The sequence below is a fragment of the Ictidomys tridecemlineatus genome, chromosome 15, assembly GCF_052094955.1.
Source record: "Ictidomys tridecemlineatus isolate mIctTri1 chromosome 15, mIctTri1.hap1, whole genome shotgun sequence".
Classification (NCBI taxonomy): Eukaryota; Metazoa; Chordata; class Mammalia; order Rodentia; family Sciuridae; genus Ictidomys; species Ictidomys tridecemlineatus.
Window position 1 is genome coordinate 41,751,956 of NC_135491.1, and position 21,725 is coordinate 41,773,680.

The following is a 21,725-nucleotide window of genomic DNA, read 5'->3' on the forward strand; positions in this document are numbered from 1 at the left end:
TTTGTTTGTATGGGGGACTAAAAGATGGCCAGGTAGCTGGGAGGAGTAGCTCACTGAAGGTAGGCAGGACTGAGATGGAATTGGAGAGATTTGCCTGGTTGTAGGGTATGCAAAGTAATGGAGTAAAGGGAATGGAATTTATTTTACGACTTGGGGAAGCTGGAGAAGAGGTTTGAGTTATGAAGTCATGTGATCTGAGCTGTGTATTAAAAATATCTCCCTGGTTTCTTCCTGGAAAAATAGATTAGAAAGTGTGGAACAGCCAGGAGACAGTGTCAATGTCCCAGGTCAGAGAAGAGCATAGCCCAGACCATGCCAAAGCAGGGCAGAAACAGAAAAACCTCTGGCCCTTTCTATACCTGATTGAATTATCTTAGGTCCTCCTTCTATCTCATTTTGACCTTCACAAGTGCCTTCCTGGAGTGGATCTAGGCCCATAGGCTTCTAATATGTGCTTGTCAGATGAATTTAGCCACTTTTCTGCTCAGAGATCCCGGCTATCTTCCCTGCAACTCATTGTCCTGTAAGGTTCTCACGAAAGGGTAAAAGATGTAATGCAGTTACCCAGGAACAAATTTAGATACTCCTTGACTGGTCCTATCTGATAGAGAGAGCCATGCTCTCTGGGCACCATGAATGTGCACTTTTAATGTTCTCCAGTCATGTGATAATATGCTTTCTTACCTTCCCCATCATGCAAGGAATCCTGGGGATGCAACTTAGCTAAGTGCAAGATCTGTTCAGGAGTTGACACAGTGGGCATAAACTCCATGCATGCTCAGCACCTTGTCATCTCCTGTTACATCTTTTATCTTATTGGCTCCTCCCCTCAACCTTGCAATGTCAGGGGAGGTAGATGTGCTTAAAGGTAAACAGTTGGTTATGAGACAACAGGGTAGATATTTCAGTCAAGGGTTTGGAAAATTGAACCATGCTCATGAAGATAGCAGAATTCAGCCTGCATCCTCAGGTAGCTAGTAGGGTCTGCAAAATAAGATGCTGATGAATGAGTGCATCAGTGAATGGATGGATGAATGATGAATCTAAACATTGCACATTATTCAAGACAAGAAGAGAACAGCATTCTCTTTTTAGGCTCATCAATGCCATAAGCAGTGATTACATTGTTCTGAGGGAAAGAAGGACCACTTAAACCAAGATTGCTTTGAAGGTTGTAGATTCCAAATGAAAAAGGACTCCACTAGTTGGGAAAGACATTTTATTTTCAAGCTTCTAAGAGGGTTCTACAAACAATAGAATCTTAAAGTAAAAAAATGGAAAAGATTTTTTTAAAAAAGAAAAGCAAGTATTTTTAACTACTGAAAAGTAGACAACCTTTAAAAAAAAAACTTTGACATAAAAATGTGAAAATGTCATTGTCAACTCTATTTCAAATACATTCCTAGAAGGAGAAAAAAAAAAGATTGTCCACGGTGATGGGGTTACTTGTTACTTACAGCTGTAAACGTGTTTAAGTGCTATCCATATTCCTTTTGAGTTATTTCTTCATTTCAAATTCAATTGGAGATCTGTGCAAATCTAGCAAAATATTCTTTGGATTACAAAAACTATATAAAAAATGAACACAACCTGCAATTATGGAAGCATTGAGAATGTGCAATCCTTCACCAAAATGAAAGATTCTAAAGTGACATTGTCCACAGAATTCATTCCATTGAAGTGGTCAGCCAATTTGATTTAAATGCAAAGTAAAAGGGGAGTGAGCACTTCATAAAAACATTTCTCTTTGTATGCATTTGGACTGAGTTCATAAAAACAGTATATAACAGGATATCAGGAAAAGTTAAAACAAACTTTCATGATAAAGTAAGGGAGGGAAAAGACAATTTAAAAATTGTCTGCAATCCACGAAAATTCATGTCCCCTGGGTTTAGGGAAGAAGAGGGAAAGTACTTGCAGCATGATTCCTGTGGTCCTTCCCCCAAGTATTGCTACGTTTTTGACCTGTGGCCCAACTGTGCAAGTGAAATGTCCTTCATATAAGTCCCAAGGGGACTTCAGGTACCTGCAGGCGTACTCACGGATCAAATGGTATCACCCTCAGAATCCAGCATGGTCTCTGCTTTCCTTTTGAGCTTATGGCCCAAAGCATACTCTAAAACAAGGGTTGGAAGTGAATTTTCCCTTTCTCTTAGCAAAACTAAAAATGCCACATTAAGCTACGTTAAAGTTCCAGGAGGAAAAAAATGAGCCATTTCAACTGTCAGAGTCTTACAATAGCCTGGTAAGATTAACATAAAGAAAAATAACACTGGAGTGTGGAGCAAATTTAATTTTTGACTCTTTCCTTCTTCAACTCCCAAATGCTCAGGGTAGGGAATAAAATACATACCTTGAACATTTAGAGTCCTGATAGTTTTCATTCCGCCATAGATTTGTCTCTCACAACCATGAGATCACTGATATACAAGATAAATGCATATTATGTAACACATATTGCAAAATCGTAGAATGATCTAGATCTTTAGCATCTTCCTTTCTTAAAAGATGTGTGTGAAGAGAAGCAGGAAGGCTAATGCCAAGAATTGTACAAAAAAAAGAAATATATATATGTGTATATATATATATATATCTATATATATGCTTTACATGATCTTACAGAATTTTGCCCCCCAAAAAACATTTGCAAAACATATTTGACTTTAAATAAACAGTAAAAGCAGCAGACTACAACAGATCATAAATAGGGTTATTAAAAGATCACAATTAAATTAGAAATATAAATGGATCATTAGAAATCCTTAATTTCTTTCAATGTTAAGAATCAAACCCAGAATTAAAAAAGAATCTTTTTTTTTATTTCAAAGGTTGCTTCTTATATTGAAGCTCATATTAAAGCAACAGTACAATGTTCATAAAATATAAGTGTGATGCTGTAACATTTTCTTACATGTCAGAATACTGATATTTGTATGTATACTAAAATAAGAACTTTAAAATTGTACAAATAGATACATTAAAAATGACATAGAAATAGGGCGCTTCTCACTGAAACAAGACAGTTATATCTGGCACGTATTAGTTTAAGATGAAAGTAGAAGCGAAAAGATTTACAAGAATCAGCAGTAACAAGATTGATGCTCAAGAGACATAATTGTACATTGTATTGTACATACATCGTATGGGTTTAAGCTGGCTGAATATTATATATTTCAAGTTTAAAAATGCACTACATAGAGAGTGTCCATAGTTTAAGGCGAAATTACAGCTCAGAACTGTTGTCCTTTGAAATTTTGTGGAAGCTTCTTTGACAAATTAAAAAAAAAAAGAAGAAGAAGAAGACTTGGATGTTCATAACACATAAACAATTTCCCTTCATTGTAAGTTCACCATTAGACTTCTTCACTTAAATATTTTGTATGCCAAGTGGTTTTTTTCTAGCGAAGTTGATAAACAACTTCAATATTTGCCTTTTTTTGTGTGTGTGGGAAAAGGTACTTCACAGTATTTACCACTTTGATGTCCTTGCAGTTTTATTAAACGTATCCTCTCTGTAAAACTTTGCTTGTTTTTAAATGAGCCTTTCCTTGATTTTTTAAAAAAATACCTGTTTACAGATCTTCTAGATTCTTGAGAACGCCAGACACAGTTCTTAAGGCCAAATTTGTATTGTTATTGTTAAGAATCGTCATCAAAAGTGTCTTTGGAACCGTACAAGTCTGCTAGTTTCTTAAAACGAGGTCCCCAGTTCTGTAGATAGTCATAGTCCAAGTCCGAGTCGGTGGTGGCCGACTCTAAGGAGCTCAGGGACCCGGCCACCGAGCCCCTGCCTTCGTAACCATAGATTTGGATGGAGTCATAAGGGGGTGCAGTGGGGTCGTTATCTGCCTCCTGTATTCTCGTGTTGATGAAGTCATCCACGTCCACGCTGTTGGGTGCTGGCCGGAGCCCGGGCCTAGGCATGTACTGGTACTCGGGTTTGATGTCTTTGCGAGGGATAAATCCATTGATACCGTCGGGGTTCTGGAGGGTGGCGATGTCGAAGGCTTCAGTGTCTTCCTCCCCTCCCCCTTCATCATCATAGGTGATGATGTTCTCACGGACATCCTCCTCCTCAAAAACAATCAGGGGCTCTTTCTTTTGCCTTCTTAGGGTCACGAACAGCACTACGATGACTACAGGGAAAGAAGAAGAAGGTAAGTGTGGCAAAGCCCAGTTTCCCCAGATTCTTTGCCTAGTGTTTTGTTTCCCAAGAACCTCAAGTAGGTCTGTGTTTCAGAACTGGAAGCCACAGAGGGAAGGAGAGCTTTGCCAGGAATCCCCAGAAATGTGCAAAACTGACTTCTGCCTGGCTGTGCAGCCATGAGAACATTATACCCAGTGGTCGGGCAGGTTGGCACTTTGGAACTTGGCAAATGGAGGCTGCCACTATTTGGCAGCCATTTGCCTAACTATCAGGAAGATTCTAAATGTGCATTCTCTTAAAAGGGGTTAAGGGCCACTTTTGTTTCTGCAAAGAAGGGAGTTGCCATTCCCAACTTTAAGAATGAGGCCATTCAGAGAATTCAGGACCTACCTTCCTATAGGAGGTAAAAACTAGATACTTCCCAGAGCTCTGGGGATCAGCATTAACCCTACTTTATAATAATATCAAGAAACTATCATGAAGGTGAGAGGAGGGGACAGTTGTGAAGACCCCAGGAGAAAAATCTACTTTTTGAACCTAAAAAAAATAGTGTTATCTGAAACCCCAGATAAAGCAATCTTCTCTCTTTCCTGGGAGAGGTATTCCATTTAGTCTGGACAACTGGGAGGAAGGAGCAGAGTCACTCATAAGGAAAACCTGGACACTGATTTCTCCTGTAACCATTTCCTCTGCCCCTACACTCACCCCCACCAAGAGGCTTCTGTAATGTTTTGGTTTTTTTCTTTTTTCTTTTTGTTTTTTGAAGACTCTCCTCAACACTCAGCAAGACTGGGAGGAAAGTTTGTGGCTGAATTTGACAAGGAGAAAGAGAGCCCTTTGGGGGCTCTGTGACAGAGGATTAGGGATTGCAATTGCCTTGGACTCCCATGAGGTCCCCAGAGGTCTGTGCCTTTTTCTGCAAGCACTTTTGCCCACCCAGATGGTTTTCACTTTCTTTGCTTGGCTGACACTTTTTGATCTTTCACCATGAAACATTTTTTCAGCATCCCATTCTGACATTACACAGGGCTATTGGCATGGGCTCCATCCACCCACTGAATCCTGTTTTACTATCACTGAAACATTTATTACAGGTTTACACGTCTGTCTCTCCCAGGATCAGTTCTTCAGGAATCCCTCTGATGGGAGTACCCCTTTCATCAGCTAGAAACTGCTTCTGTAGCTGCTATATCTATGACATCTTCCAGGAAGATGTGCCTGACTTTCTCAGGTGATGCAGGCACTTTCTACTCTGTGCCCACACTACCTTTGTGTCATGTCTCTATCATGGCACTCATGTAGAACCTCTATTTACTCTGTCCATGAAAACCTTCCTTGATAGACCATGGACTCCTGCAGCATAGAGTTCTTGCATAATTCTCTTTCTGCCTGGGAGCCTAAGATAGGTGACCTGGTCTCCAGATAAAACTCAACTATTATTAAACTTGATTTTCTAGCTATTTTCTACAGAATCAGTCCCATTAATTCATTTAATGGAGCAACAAACATCTTGGGGAAAGCATACGTTTGGTGTCAGATGATCTTGGGTTTGGGGTCTGATTCTGAAACTCACTTAGTTCTGAGAGGTTGAAACAAATCATCTAATGTTCCTGAGGCCCAGCAAGGACAGAGGTATCATCTGCTCATTGGAGTTGATACAGAGTGGACCATAGATGGAACACCACTACAGAAGTCAGGGGCCTAGCTCAGTTGGCAATCTGCAGTAAAGCAGCCATAAGCTGAGGAAGCATGTGCACAGATATTGTGAAGAATGATGACAGCCAGCTGACATGCTTTCCTTTCCTAGAGTCCTTCACACACTGTCATTTTTCTCATCATGGCCCTTCCTGTCCCCTTGGTCCCTAACCCTTCTTCCTCCTCTGAGGCAAGACTCTTGCACATATAGCAAGTCACTGCCTAAACCCCTCATATGCAAAACCCTCTCTGATGTCTCTCTAGCATGCACATCGCTTTTGCCACCCAGTCTTGTGATACTCACCCAGCAAGATGCTCATCACAACTTTCTTTCCACTCTATCAATGTGCTTGTTTAACTTCATGCTCTGCTACTGTCCCATAAAACTCAGGAGAGCTGGCACCCACCCCCCTCCAATTTTTTTTTTAATTTTTCATTTTGCTTAAGCTGTGTCCACAGTACACAGCATGGACGTGGTCATCAGCCAGGACTTGAGGAACACAAGTTTCAAGGATGTGTTTTCAAGGATGTGGATCTGACTGTGGCAGCCAACCAGGGAAACCCCTTACCCAGGAGAATAACGATGCAGGCAAGGATGGCGATGAGTGCCCCTGTGCTCAGGCCGGCATTCAGGATGTAGGCTTCGGCATTACAGGAGAGCAGCGCCCCGTTCACGTCGCACCCACAGACTTTGATGGTGAGGGTGTTGGTACTGCTCATGGGCGGGATCCCCCCATCACTGATCACTATGGGCAGGAGGTATAGATCCTGCTTTTGCCGACTGAAGCCTCCACGCCGGGCATACACTCCTGCCGTGTTATCTGTTGGAAGAGGGGAGACATGGTGTGCTTTCATATCAAGACCATTCCAATCACCGTTGCATTCAGCTTGCAAAATTGGAAAGCACTCTTGTCATCACAAAGGTTAACAACCAGAATACTCCCACTTGTTCTTTAATCTAAGCATCTACAGAGATCGATGTCATTTGGCACGGTAAGAACACAGACGAATCTCTCTGTATTTCGGAAAGAAACTCAGAAGTTGGCTCCTTTGGATTTGGTCTGTACCAGACTCCTTCATTGGCAAGAAAAGCACACCTTTTGGGGCTGGGTGTTGTCCCCGTTTATCAGGCACAACACAAAAGCCTGAGGTTCAACTACATATTTCCTGTTAGCATAGCTTGTAGTTAAAAATTTAAGTGAGTGTGAGAGCTAACAAACAGAAAAAGCTTCTTTCTCATGCTTACTTTTTTTTTTACTTCATATAAAACAGTTTGTCAATTTGTGTGTGTTTTAAAGAAATTCTAACTCTACCTCAAACCTTCCCCAAATTGTAGACCCACTCATAAGTCCCAAAGGATAACCTTTTTATAAAAGAGGAGATATTTTATAAACCTTAAGGCAGATTCAGAGCTTCTTTGAAATGCAAACATAATCAGTCACCTGTTTAACATCTCCTCCCTCTCTGCTTAAAAACGAGTGTTTTCTCTGGGATCCACATAACACAGCCCACCCTTGCAAGTGGACCATGGGCTACTTCCTTTGTCTAGACTTTACCTTGCCTTCCAGGTTCATGTCCTGCCTCTTTCTACAGGAGCCAGTTCAGACCCACCCAGAGAACTCACTCTGGCTTCCCAGAATGCTTTTCCATGTGCCTGGTCTTTTCAGCCATTGCTCTCTTGCCCCTCAAAACTGTTCATTTTATGATGAGAGCTGAACTTCTCAGGACTCAAAATCAACTTCCAAAGCCACCTTTTCAAGGAGGCCCTCCTAGGTCTCTCCATCTCCTTTGGGTCTCACCACACTGCATATTCCTGCGGAAATAGGTACCCTACTCTTCCACCATGATGTGTTGACATAACCACTTTGACTTCAATGAGACTATGAACGTCTGGAGAACGGTGGATTTTTATCTGATTCATCTGAGGCTCTCCAGTGACAGAAACACAGCAGACAATCAATATTTGTTGAACAAATGTGTTCTGGGAAGAATTTCACCCAAATTCCAGATGTTGGCTTTCATAAATTGCTCAATCTTTTGTAACCTATGATCGATCCCAAAGCACTTCTTCATCATTTTTTCTACCAACCCAAAATATTTTTTCCAGAATAGGTTTTCTGGAGGGAAAGCACTGGTATTATAAAATAGTGGAAAATTTTAATGCACTTTACCAAATTATACACAAACATGCACGTACACACACAGTGATCTCTAATGTGGCCTGCTTGTTATACCAACATGAATTCTATGACCAACATCCTGGTTCAAAAGATGGAAGGACTTAAATAGGTTGCCAGTACTATAAATTTGCTATGATTTAAAGACTCTTAAATTAAATTAAAGTCGGGTGTGGTGGCCCATGCTTGTAATCCCAGTGGCTCTGGAGGCCGAAGCAAGAGAATGGTGAATTCAAAGCCAACTTCAGCAAAAGTGAAGTTCTAAGCAACTCAGTAAGAACCTGTCTCTAAATAAAATTCAAAAATAGAGCTGGGGATGTGGATCAGTGGTTAAGTACACCTGAGTTCAATTCCCTGTCCCCCCCCACCGCCAAAAAAAATTAAATTGGTATATATTAGGTTAAAGAAAATGCAGTTCATACTGTGTGAGATCATATATGGTGGATTCACTCTTCTATAAGGTAAGTAGACATTCCAAGTATTGCAGAAAATGTGCCTGCATTCTCTGGCTTGATTCTCAACCCTTGACAGATTCTCAACCCTTCACTGCCAACACTGCAATCAACACAAGGCAGAAGAGCCCTCCCACCTTTCCATATGTTCTAAATTTTGCATAATTGGCATATTTTGCTGTTCTCAGTGGAAAAAAAATTATACGTACTGTGGAAAATTGTGAAAAAAAAAAGAAAATTAACCAAGTAATATTTAGTCATCTGACTATTCTTTTCCTGTCCTAGGCTATACCAATGACCCCCTCACTTAGCCACTAAATTTAAACACCTATAATACAATATTTCAAAATTTTATTGTCTTATATTACATTGTTTTGTGTTCAAAGGAGACTTTCAAAAAAAATGAAAGTTCTAATATTTTCCTCATTTTAATGACCTGAAATGTCCTAATACCATCATGAATAAAAACAAACATTAAATTTTTAAGAAGAAAAATAAATTAATTAAATGGCTCGGTCAAATATAACTCTGATATGGATGATGTCCCCAGTAGATCATTTACTTGGATTTCTATTCCATCCTACTCTGTTACCCTTGATGTTATGGTTGAAGGGAAAGTGGGTAGGGTGTTTTTGTTTTTATCAATTTGTGGGAGCCATAATTTAAAACCTATTCTTCAATGAGCCATCCCTGCAATATGCACCCTAGATCCCAGCAGGCGGGCCTGCACATGAAAGTAATTGAAACTCAAACACTAATGGAAAACATGGATCAGAGAACACCACCAGCATGTGAATTCAAGATGTTTCATGTTTACAACAGCTGAGTCCTCTCAGACACACTGAAACTACCACATAAAAGCTTATCAAAGTATCCAGGGAACTGAACCATCTACAGTCTATGAGGGAAAGTTCAGTAGAAACCCAAAAACTTTGGAAAAAAAAAACCCTATATCTTCTAGTAAAACATATTTTACATATAGATTTTAAGATCAATTCAGGAGATGGGAAAAAATGCTCAGAAGGTCTCCTCCAGACATACTCATTATGTGCTTTAGGATGAGTCATTTGTTTTCCCATCCAGAACCTCACTTGCTTATCTTTAAAATAAGAAGGCCAGTTCATATCAAGCATGTCTCCTAGTGTGGTTACTGGAACTAGATAATGTGATAAGAGCCAGTGATGTTCCTCTGAACTGTGCTTCCAGAAGGCTCAGGGAATACTTCAGTCAGAAAACTGAAAACTCAGTATTGAGATCCTTTAGCCCTGGGGACCTAGTAAAGTGTGTACAATAGGTAAGAGACTTACAGACCAATCTAGCTTGATGTTTAGAGGGTCTGTGTGCATACCCTGTTTTCCCCTGTTGCCTTGTGGCCTAGGATCCTATTTTTTTGTGGTCCATTCTGAATACTGATCAAAAATATCCACTATAGTCAAGAACAATTGAAAATCATATTCAGGCACACAAGTGGAAAAAAAATAAATTAACAATAATAACAAAACAACTCTTCTGGAAACCACTTTTGTAACTTGAGTTTGACCGTGGATTCTCTTTCATATAAATTATTGTAAGTAGCCAGCCACTTCCTAGTTTTGACAGGGTTCTGCTACTGTGGGATAGCCTCATGGCGGAGGTTTATGGGTGACCCAAGGGTAAAAGGAGGTTCCGCGAGGACACATTAACAGAAGATTGTTAGGGTGGCTCCTTGGTTAATATGATGAGCCAGGAAAAGACTGATATCTTGTCAATTAAAAATTTCCATGAAGAGATTTCTCAGATCTTTCTCCTATCTCTATAAAACCTCTAATGAGCAAAACACTTAGTCTGGGGGAGGAGGTCATACAGAGCTGGGTGTGCATCTTGAATCTTCTACATATTAATTGCCTGACTTTAGACATATTAACATCCTGAGTTTCTGTATTCTCATCTGTGCAACTAATAATTTTTAGGATTAAATTTGTTACCATTCATAAATGCACTTAGCACTTATGAATGTGCCAGCCTGTTGGAGATGCTCAGGAAATATTAATTCTTTTCTGGAAGCTCTTCTCTTTGAGCAGTAGACTAATGAGGAAGAGAAACTTATTGGCAAGGAGAGGAAAGTGAATTCTTGGAAATGTCATCCCAGCTTTGAGTGTGATTGCCTACACAGAAGAGCTCATCATCCAGAGGTAAGAAAATAGTTCACACTCTTCAGTCTTTGGCAATACGTTGCCCAGGCTAAGAAAGTTCTTTTCAAGCACCTCCGTTTTTCATCTTGATACCCAGTGTTCTCATTCTTGGACACAGATATGTAACCTCTTCCATTTCTTCCCCACTTGGATACAAACTTGCAAATGGTGCCATTAATTACTGGAATATGTCATGCACAAATTGTGGTGTTCCTAATCGTGGAAAAATAAATTCAGGTTTCAAAATCTTTATGTCTAAAACCTGGACTCCTAATCATGTGTTGTTTTTACCCATACACTTTCTTATTATGCTGACAAAATGCAAAGGTTCTGATAATGATGGTCTCCATGGCACCAGTTTGGGAATGCAAATATGAGGGTTATGATGATGATGTGACCCAACGGAGGGACATAAAATTTGACACTAAAAGAGAAAATTATGATGGAGAAACACACCTTAATAGGTGGAAGCCATTGGGTGTCAATCTTGCAATAGCCAAAGAAAGAAATTAGGAGCATAGGAAAATAGGCAATATAACAACATAGTTCCTGTATGTTAACAACTGAAAGGGAGGAAGCAATACAGCAAAGGACTAGAACATTCTGCCTTCTCCATGACATCAGAAGAGAGACTCCTGGGGTGACTAAAGCCCTTAAGCTCTTAGGACAATCTTTCCTGCTACCCCTTGCCCCTTGTCTACCTCCCTTCTGAAGGTAGAGACCCCTCCCCCTTGCTTGACCTCATCAGCGATCTTTTAGCCTATGAATCAAGGTCATGAGTGCCATGAGGCTGAGCCATGTTTCTAGGCTATTAGATTGGGAGAATCTAGGTCAAGTCTTGGTCCCAGGGAAGTATTCTGTTTATTTTTGACCCAGATCCACCTGCTCTATCACTGCAGTACAAACCTAAGAGACAAAATCGATCTGTGTACTGAAATAAATAAATAAATAGATAGATAGATAAATAACTAAATAAAATTCCCTGTGCTTGAAGACAGGTAGCTATCCCAGTCATGGGCAGAATAGCAATGACTTTCCTCTGGGCCCACTCCTCTTTCCTTAGGAATGTGACAATAGCTCTATAAAGACAACGAAAAAAAAAACCATATATAAGCATACATGTGAAATATATATATATATATATATATATATATATATATACACATATATATGTGTGTGTATGTATATATATATATATATATATTTGTACACACACATATATGCAATCCCAAAAGTCTTCATGAATTCTTAAATAATTTCAGAATACATGGTACACCATTACAAAGGACATCATTTGAAAGAATCATTTAGATTTATTTTATATTGATTGAAATAAGTGAATCTTAAATTTTTCTTTTTAGTTTCTTAGTTCAGTCAGTATTTGCCATCTTAGATCAGAAATAACAAAAATTTCAAATAGTATTTTAGAGTGTGTAGCATGTATACATACATTGTCACCATTGCTCATAGAATAACTTACAAGCTTGTGTGCACATCCTTGTTCTCTTGCCTTTCTGAATGCCCTGAGGATGTCTCCCAACGTGCAGTAACTGTACATACTGAACGTTTACACACTCCCAGTGATGGTTTCATGGTCTGTCTTCTCCACCAGGCAGTGCGTTCTTTAAGTGCAGGGAGCTTGTCTCACTCATCTGTTCACTGATCTCTGTGCATTTAGTGGTGTTGTGTGTGTTGGCACGATGAATGGCTGAACGCTATTCTTTTCAATACATCTCAAATCAATCTGGCTTTTCCTACAGCCACATTGTACTGATTCATTATCTTGCAGTCAATTTTCAGTCTCTATCTGTTCCCATTCCTCACTTTGGGACCCAACTTTTTGAATGCTGCCTATATCGTAAGACTATTGCTCCTGATAAATATCCTCATATTTTTATCTTATTATTCTTTTCTTATTATTTAGATTGAGTTAGATTCTACACAACATTTATTGAGCTTCTAATATGGACAAACACTCTTCATTGTTCCTTTCATACTAACCCCCAATATTTTTAATATTATTAAACTTCATTATTCCTTTCATACTAACCCCAAATATTTTAAATATTATTAATATTAATAAATATTCTTAACCCCAAATATTTTTCAAATTATGTGCAGAACATGTAACTGTATTTAATTGCATAGAAAAGAAAACTGAAAAGCAAAGAAGAAGCAATTCAGACAAAAATATGGAAAATACAAACAAAATTGGATTTAAACTTTTGTAGATTTAACTATACTTTACTTGCATGTGGCTGATGTCAGAATATTGATATTATTGAATGTCAATTAATCTAGTGCCTTTTTATCAAGTTTCCCCAACATGGCTGGTTAATTAGGTGAATTTCATCATAGCCTATAGCTAGACAAAGAGAGACTCCATTTCTAGATAAAAGACCAGCTCTTAGGAATCTAATAATTTTGTGGTGGAGAAACCCACAAAGAATCAATATACTCATTTATGTTCCTACAACATTTCTAAAAACATACACACACACTTTAGAAACAAACCGATATGCAAAGGGCAAAAATAAATCTGCTATTTTCCCAATAGTATGAAATGAAGAAAATGCTATCATGAAGTGAAATCAATAAGAGCTGAGCCTTAAAACACTAATGAAAAGTATGATTTGATCTGAAACTCTGATGGATAAAATGTCTGCCAGCTGAATCAAGAAGTTACAGAGTATGGAGGGAGAAAGTGATTATGTGGTGGGATCTGTGAAATAAGAAGTAGATTTCACTATAGTAAGTACAAAAAAGAATACACAGCAGGCATAACTGCTCATATGCATGCGTGAAATTCAAGCATGTGTGTATGACACAGAATCGTGTATTGTTTGTTGGCATTGGTCATGTTTTCATTGCAATAAAGTTAATAAAAGTTAGCAAGTTAAGCACTAAGGGGAACTTGGAAGGAACAATACATCTAATCTACCAAGAAGACCTATTTTTCGTTTCTTAAGATGATGAGGGGGTAGGACACAGATAAACCATGTTTTGTGTAGAAAAACTGCAGTCATAGATTTCATGCATGAAAGAAACATAATTATTTACAGAAGTGAAAATGGCAGGACATTAAAAGACATCTGCCATTTTGATCTGCCAGCAGCACAACTTCCATATTGGAGCAATTAAGGGGGAAAAATATATTCCACAAAAATCTGCTTAGCTATCTTTAAACTATAAAAGTGAAAAAAATCAGAAGTATATTTGGTGCTGCTTATAAAAGAGAAATGTCCTTAGTTTAGGGAAAAATGGAAAGAAAAGAATTATTCAAGGAAAACCCAACTTGATGATATTACTCAGCCAGCCCTATTTTTCATGCAAACGTTTTTGGGATTTGAGGTTGTTGTTTTTTTCTTTTGTTTTTTAAACAGTGCAAAATTCACTATGAATGTATCAGAGCTCATTTGATTCTGCATATTGATCCATTTTGGATTAGCATTATACTTGCAGATTAAATAAATTTAAAGATCATGTCTTCTTGGCTCCAAGCCTCAGGTGTTCAATATAACTTTGTGTAAAAATAAGTGAATGAATGAATGGAATAACTGAGTAATGGGGCATGGGTAGCTTTAGAATATTTTAGTATTAAACAATATTTTCTCTTTCTTTAGCTTGAATCTTCTCTCATAATACAATCATTTTTCTACAATAAGTAATCCCTGAAACTTCTGAAGACTATACACAAACATGACAAAGTGTTATCCACTCTTTCACTTTTTAGTTCACATTTTTAGTCACCCCACTTTTTTTTTAAGTGTTGGAATACTACCCTCACGAAGCTTATATTCTGTGGTAGACAAGAAAATGCATGATTAGAATATAGAGTGATCATTAAAATAAGAGAAGTCTGTGCAGTGTTCTCAGAGCACAGAGAAGGAAGCATGCACAGTGACCGTAGCTGCCTGGCAAGGCTTCAAGAGACAACTACATCTATCATGAGGCTTAAAAAAGGAGGAATATGTGGGGCAGGGAGGATACATTTCAGGTAGAGCAAGGACATGATTTGAAGTTTCTGTAGGTTAAGGTTTAAGACAGCAAGAGAAGGAGATGATGGAGCAAAGCACACAGTGCAAAGTGCACATGATCTTAGAACATGTTCCTCCCTGAGCTATGAAGTCAGCTAAGTCCATGAGAAGAGGAAAGACAGAGAAGAAGTTTAAAAAGAGACATTATCCGGTATGTTTATAGTGAGTGGGGAAAGTCAGACAGACGTATCTGGAGACCACCCTTTAGTCATAGCGTTGATGTGGATAATTTTTTCATAGGTACTTGCTATTGTTTAGATATGGAAAGTTCCCCAAAGGTCCATGTGATAAAAGAGTTTGGTCCTCAGACTGGCAATATTGGAACCTTTAAGATGGGGGGCCTAGTAGGAAGAAGCTAAGACCATGAGGGTATGTCCTCAAGGGGAATGGTGGGATGATGGTTTCCTCTCTCTCTTTTTGCTGGTCACCTCCAGTTTTGTTTCACCAGGTGATCCCCACCATGATGTACTGCCTCGCCACAGGCTCAATTGCCTCCAAAATGGTGAGTCAGAACAAGATTTTCCTTTTATTAAGTTTATTGTCTCAGTCATTTTATTACAGTAATGGAATACACACTAACACACTACTGTCAAACTCAGTTAAGCTTTCACAAGATAACTCACTTTGCTGGACAGGCTTTTGGAAACTCCCTGACTTGAGAGAATGTCTTATTCACTGCTGGAGCCCTACTCTTATGGTATTTCCTGGCACATAGAACATGAGAACAGCTCATCTTTTTATGATGATAAGATGATGAAAGGAGAGGATAAAGAGATTAGAAATCTTTTTTTTTTTTTTTGATACTTGGAATTGAACTTAGGGATGTTTTGCCACTGAGTTACATCTGCAGCCTTATTTATTTATTTATTTAATTTTTTTTTATTTTAAGATAGGGTCTCATAGAGTTGCTTAAGGCCTTGCTACGTTCCTGAAGCTTGCCTCAAGCTTGCAATCCTCCTGCCTCAGCCTCCCTAGCCTCTGGGATTATAAGCTTGCGACATCATGCCTAGTGGACATTGCTTTGTTTTGTTTTAAATAAATAAAAGCCACACTGATCCTCAATGTGAAAGAAACATTAGTGGTGGAAGTCAAATAAAACAGGGAGGGTACTTCAGAAGCAAGAATGATTCTCTTTCAACTCATTGACTTGTTCCTATGGTTGTTACAATAGGAAATCATTACCATCTTCTAAAGTTTTCCTCCTCTACTACTCAAATGACAAAATAATGTTTTGTTGTTGTTGTTTCTTTGTTTTTTGAGACACAGTCTCACTCCATTGCCCAGGTTGATCTCAAACTCCTTGAATCAGAAGGTCCTCCAGCCTCAGCATCCTGACTAGTTGGAAATAGAGGAGCTTGCAATCCTGCCTAGCTCAAAAACAATGCTCTGTTAACCAAGTATTCTCGGGATCCCATAAATCTGCAACTTCAGCCAGGTTAGCCTGTTGCCTAATATGTAGCCCTGGGTTCTGGAATCCCAAGATGTACTCCAATTGTGCACTTAGCATTTGGTATCTCAGTGCCTTTATCTATCAAAATAGAAGCTCAGTTCACAGATTAGGAGTGGTGATAACTGACAATTTTATAATAAAACAGTTTTGGGATTAATTATGTGTAAAATATTCAGTTATTACTATGAAAATTGTTCTTCTTTTAGAGATGAAGAGCAAAGCTCTTAATTGCTAGGCCTTACTCTTTCCTCTGTATTTTATCAAATAATCACTGTTTGCAACAGGGGTTTTGGAAATCAAAGTTGTGAGTTTCAGCATTAGAATATTTCAATTTAATTACTTTATCCAATCATGGATATGCTTATGTATGAGTGAAGTGAATGAGAGCAATGAGACAGGCTTTTGCAGGAAGGAATTAGGTTCGTTTTGTTGTTATAAGATATTCAGACTACTCACAATATAGTGTAATGTAATTTGAAAGTGGACACATAATAAATTGTAAGTGTATATTTCAAACTTTAGGATAAACACTACTGTAAAAGGAAAAAAGAAAGGGTTAGAAGGAAGGAAGGAAGGAAGGAAGGAAGGGAGGGAGGGAGGAATAAAGAACTGATATGATAAGAAAGGGGTGAAATGGAATCATAAAACAATCAACTGCAGCCTCAAAATCCAGAAAAAGAATAAAAAGTATAACTAAAGATTCCACTTCTTGACAGCATCCAAGATATGACTAGCTATAAATGGAATATGAAAAACATAGAACAAAAATGAAGAAAGTAACAAAGTATTCCTGATGGTAATAAAAAAAAAAAAAAGAATTGATTCCATGAAAAGGCAGACCAGGTTTCTGGATGGAATGAATAATTTTAAACTTTTAGTTCTCCTTAAATTGATCCATAAATTTAGGGCATATGCAATAAAATTCACAAACACACTAATCAAGCACCCGAAATGTAGTCTTAATTTATATCTGGAGGAAGAGAGAAACCAAAATTTATAAAATAGTAATAAAATGGCAATAATGTAGAGAAAGCATCTGTCAGGTTTAAACACATATATATGTATGAAACCATTAAAGAAAAATATGATCCCAGCTCTAGAGTAAATAGACAGAATGGGAAGATGAGAAAGTCAAAGAGAATTCTCATCATACATAATGTTGAAGACATAAAGACAGTGTTACATAGAACTTGGAAATGGCCAGTTATTTCATTAGTGGTATTTAGGAAGTAATTGACAAATGGGACACTGTATATTTTACATGAAATTTTTGAAATGAAAATTTTTAAAATTATGTATAAAGAAGATGAAAAGTTAAATGATAACAGATTGGGTAAAAGAAGCCTTGCTAATATCAAGCAGAGAAAACCTGATACAAAAAGTATAGTGTCTATACTTAAGAATACAATATAGTCAGACTAGAAATAACACTGAAGCATTGCAGAAATGATGCAATAGATTAGATAGCTAAAAGATTAATAGTAATGAAATATGAAGACTTAAAAATCAAGTATATATATATATATATATATATATATAATTTAAGAACAAATGGGCAAGGAATAGGAATAATGTGCTAATAAGAGCAAAACAAGAAATGACCAATACTTATTAAAATCCTGCTTTTCTATTGATAAAAAGTGGAAGACAAAGTGTTATTATATTTAAATCATCAATTTGTCAATGATTAAAAATAATCACAATGTGTAGAATTTGTTCATATATGAGAAAATAGGGCCTAACCTAATTTTCTAATGATACTATAAATTGGCATAGTTTTTTTGATAATGCAGTCTGTCCACTATCTATCAAAAACATTTGATCTAGTAATTTGACTCTAGAATGCATCCTACAGGAATGATTAGATATCTGGCAAAGCTGTATGAAAATCATGTACTTACAATCCTCAGCTGACATCATAATAGTGGAAGTTAGGAAGATAATTTGAAAGCACTGACTATCTATTGATGTAGAAAAAAATGTATATCACATACTTAGTGGAAAAAAAATGAAAATGCATTCTATAATTGCATTTCTTATAAAAGAAATCTGTGAAAGAGAAAGTATGAAGGGTATATAAAATAGCAGTGATTATTTCTGAGTAATATATTATGAACTTATTTTATTATTTCTTCATCTTATTTCTGCTTGTTTGCGCTTTCTAAGTTTCCCGCAATATGTGTTAATTGTGTGATAGAAGAAAATTATAAATCTCTTTGCAAATATATTTTACTATAATTATTGTAGCTATGATTAATATGGAAATTGAAAGAGTTTGCCCTTTTCTGTTCACACTTTCCCTGGAATCCTGTACTGATAAATTGAACTGCAGAAATTTCCGCTTTGATGATTGTTATCACTTGATTATTCGATAAACAAAGGATGCTGAAAAATAATGAAGTAGGAAAGGCATGTGCTTTATATTCATTTACATCATTTTAAGTGCACCAGTCAGATCCCTCCAAACACTCAAACTTAGATTTTTATTTATTGGCAGCATGACCTCAGGCAAATCACTGATCCTTCTGATGCCTCATTTGAAATTCAGATTAAAAATATACAGCATGGCCACCGTATGGGGCTGTTTGAAGAACCAGGTGAAATGAAACCTCTGAAAAAATTTTATAAGCCACTGAAGAGCTGGACAGATAAGATGAATTATTTTCTGTATTCTTCTCCATTGTCCTTTTCTTATCCATTACACATTTCTTGTGTTTTGCTTTTTTTTTTTTTTTTTTTTGAAATGTCCTAAGCCTGATATCTTCAAAGGAAATGCATCTCAAAACCTGAGTGGACTAGCTCTTCATCTGCCCAAACAGCATCGTTCCTGATATTAATAGCCCAAGATGGACTTAAATATTGGAGTCATCCAGCACTCTATGGTTTTGCTGTTCATTGAGTGGGCTTTGAAGCTCAGACTGTAGAATGGGGTAAGATAAAATAGGAGAAAAAGCTTCTGTGTATCAAGATGGCTTTTCTGCTTCTATTTCTAAAGATGCAGAATGCTTATGTTGAGTTTAGGCACACACAATAGGGATTATTTACATGGCGTAGTGGAAGTAAACAGTCAAGGAGAAAGTAACTTGATGCTTTTACTCAGCATGATAAAAACCATTATCTCATGTTTTCTATGGAAAACAGTCTCAGCCGAGAGAAATTTGGTAACTCAGTAGGCTATTAATAGGATGTGGAATGTGATTACTCCTTTTGGATTACTTCAATATGTAATTACTTTTAGGAGCTAGTAGCAAGAAACTCTATTAAATGATAATTATAGGACTGTATTTGCTTTAAGGTTCTGTAATAGCTCTAAACATGGGACTTTTCATTAACTGTTTGCCATAGTTAATAAAGTAATTTTTCTTAAAAAGTAGCAATTTCCTGTAAAAATGGTAGCTCAATATAGGATTAGTCTCTTACAGGAGAGGACGAGGGAGATGGATTGTGCCTTTGGTTGACCCATCCACAGGAATATGATCTTGAAAATATCAATGATACCCATAGAGTACTGTGACAAAGCAAAATACCTATAGCTCCTTAGAGAACAGTGCCTTAGTATAATGTTTACTGAGGTTAACAGCCACTAAACATGATTGCACGTAGAAAAGGAAAAAAATACAATAAATAAAAGACAGGACAGGTGATGCAGGTGAACTAACTGGGTAAAGCTTAGAAAAGCCCACTCGTTGCAGGAGGTGTCCCCTGATAAACAGAAATATTGCTGGGAACAGAGAGCCAGGAATTAGACCTCAATTGTAAGCTGGGGATTATATCAATACACAGATAAAAATTTGACCGCAAATATTTGAGAAAGCAGATAATAAGAGTTGGGGGCATAACAAGCGCGTGTCCTCACCAGGGTTTTCTGGACAACTGAGTAAATCCCTCACTTCTGATAAAACTGAATATGTTATGAAATACAGTGGTCTAAATATTTCTTCATCAGAAAACTGACATAAGCCGAAGCTGTAGCAATAGAGCAATCTGCCAACTCAGGTGCAAATGGGAACTAATTTGGGAAGATAGAAAATTCTGAGTGGAGGCAGGGGCTCATGAACACATAGACAGATGCCTGCGTATCTTAGAGAGTCTTACGGAAACTTGATTTATGCCACTTGTCCAATTCAGATCACTACAGATGTACTAAATGCTCCCTGTGTGCCAGAGTCTCCCTGTTTTGGAGAAATTTATCATTGCAAAAGAAAATTCCTATATTACATGCATGCACCACCCAAAGCATGTATTCTCCTCCTTGAGAAGCACCCTTCCACCTCAGGGCTCTGGAATTCTCTCTTCAAAGGGTTCACCTTCACATTAACCAAAGCCTCAAAGAAAAAAAAAATCCTACCTAAAGTACAAAATTAAAGACCGCCTAGTCATATTTCCATTTTGAAATGATGGGAATCATTTCTAAAGTGAATTACAGCCTGTTCTGTAAGGATTCTTTGAAGCACCTGTCTCTCCCTATAACTTCCTTCGCACCTTGGGTCTCAAGAGCAAGTGCAATGCAGTGAGCAAGGCACTGGAGAGAAGAGTCGCTGTCATAACACCTGGGACGTTTTGCCTCACAGTCTCATTTGCTATCTGCCTGATTTATAAGGCCTATAATTAAATGCTCAAATCAGTTCGAGAAATAATAAAGTATGTCAAATCATATTCTCTCAAAATCCAAGTAGCACCGGGGAACATTTCTCTACATTAATCACCAGCCCAGTAAGGTTAGGGCTGTAGCATCCAGCCTCTGAGTGTCTGGGTTTAAAACTCAGCTGTCTTCTATTTGGCGGATGGATTTGGGACAAAGTACTATCGTGGTTTACACATGGTTTCCTCATGCGTAACCTGGGGATGGTGATAATAATGCCTGACTATGGAATTAAGAAAAAGAAGTGAGCAGAACACAGGAAGGGATGTGGCATGGGGCTTAGAACACAGACAGCTCCTATGATTATGGCACTGATGATAGCAATGACAGTAAGGAGGAGGGTAATCCCAACCTATCCTATGGGTTTGAGTACCTGGATGCCTGTTCTTAGTCACTGGGAAAGCAATCAACCTGTCACCTTAGACATGGCTAGCTCAGAGCTGATGAGAATGGGATTGTCTTTTGTTCGTAAGCTGGCCTGTGTCTCCCTGTTTTCACACACCTGCCTTCTTGTGGGTTTATATGGAACGTTTTTACCAAGAAGAAATGCTCAGAGCAAAACAGGGTGGCTGACTCAAGAAGCTTATTCTTTGTTCCTGGCTCTGTCACCAACCTTGTCTAAGGACTGCGTCATTCTGGGCCAATACAAAAATAAAACATAAAATTAAAAACTTAAAATAAAAAGTCTACTTCTAATAACCCGAAAGTCTAGAACCTCCTTGACTAATAAATTTAGTAGCATAAGTTGTATTAAATTTTGTCTTTTTTTTTTATTATTACAGACAGGATGTTTTGTGTCCTTCAGGCGACCATGCGGCAGTCACCTTTAGGTAGCCAGCCACACTGCATTACCACTGTGTTCGGAGAGGAAGGCCTGTGCTTGAAAGATTATATTGCCTTACAAAGTTGAACTAATCTCCTTTAATGCTTTCCTTGATATCAATATTCATAAAG

General features: G+C 37.8%; 1 protein-coding gene across 3 annotated transcripts in view; it reads right to left on the minus strand.

Moving 5' to 3' along the window:
- Positions 1 to 1,205: 1,205 nt before the first annotated feature.
- The window catches only part of Cdh11 (cadherin 11), a 150,701-nt gene continuing 130,181 nt past the window's right edge, over positions 1,206 to 21,725 (minus strand). For all 3 annotated transcript variants that reach the window (XM_021721566.2, XM_005318258.2, XM_078032427.1), the window contains 2 exons: positions 6,412 to 6,663; positions 1,206 to 4,136 (listed from right to left, as the gene is read on the minus strand). In XM_021721566.2, coding sequence (XP_021577241.1) covers positions 3,640 to 4,136; positions 6,412 to 6,663 — 749 coding nt within the window. In that variant the 3' untranslated portion in view covers positions 1,206 to 3,639. The remainder of the gene's footprint in view (positions 4,137 to 6,411; positions 6,664 to 21,725) is intronic.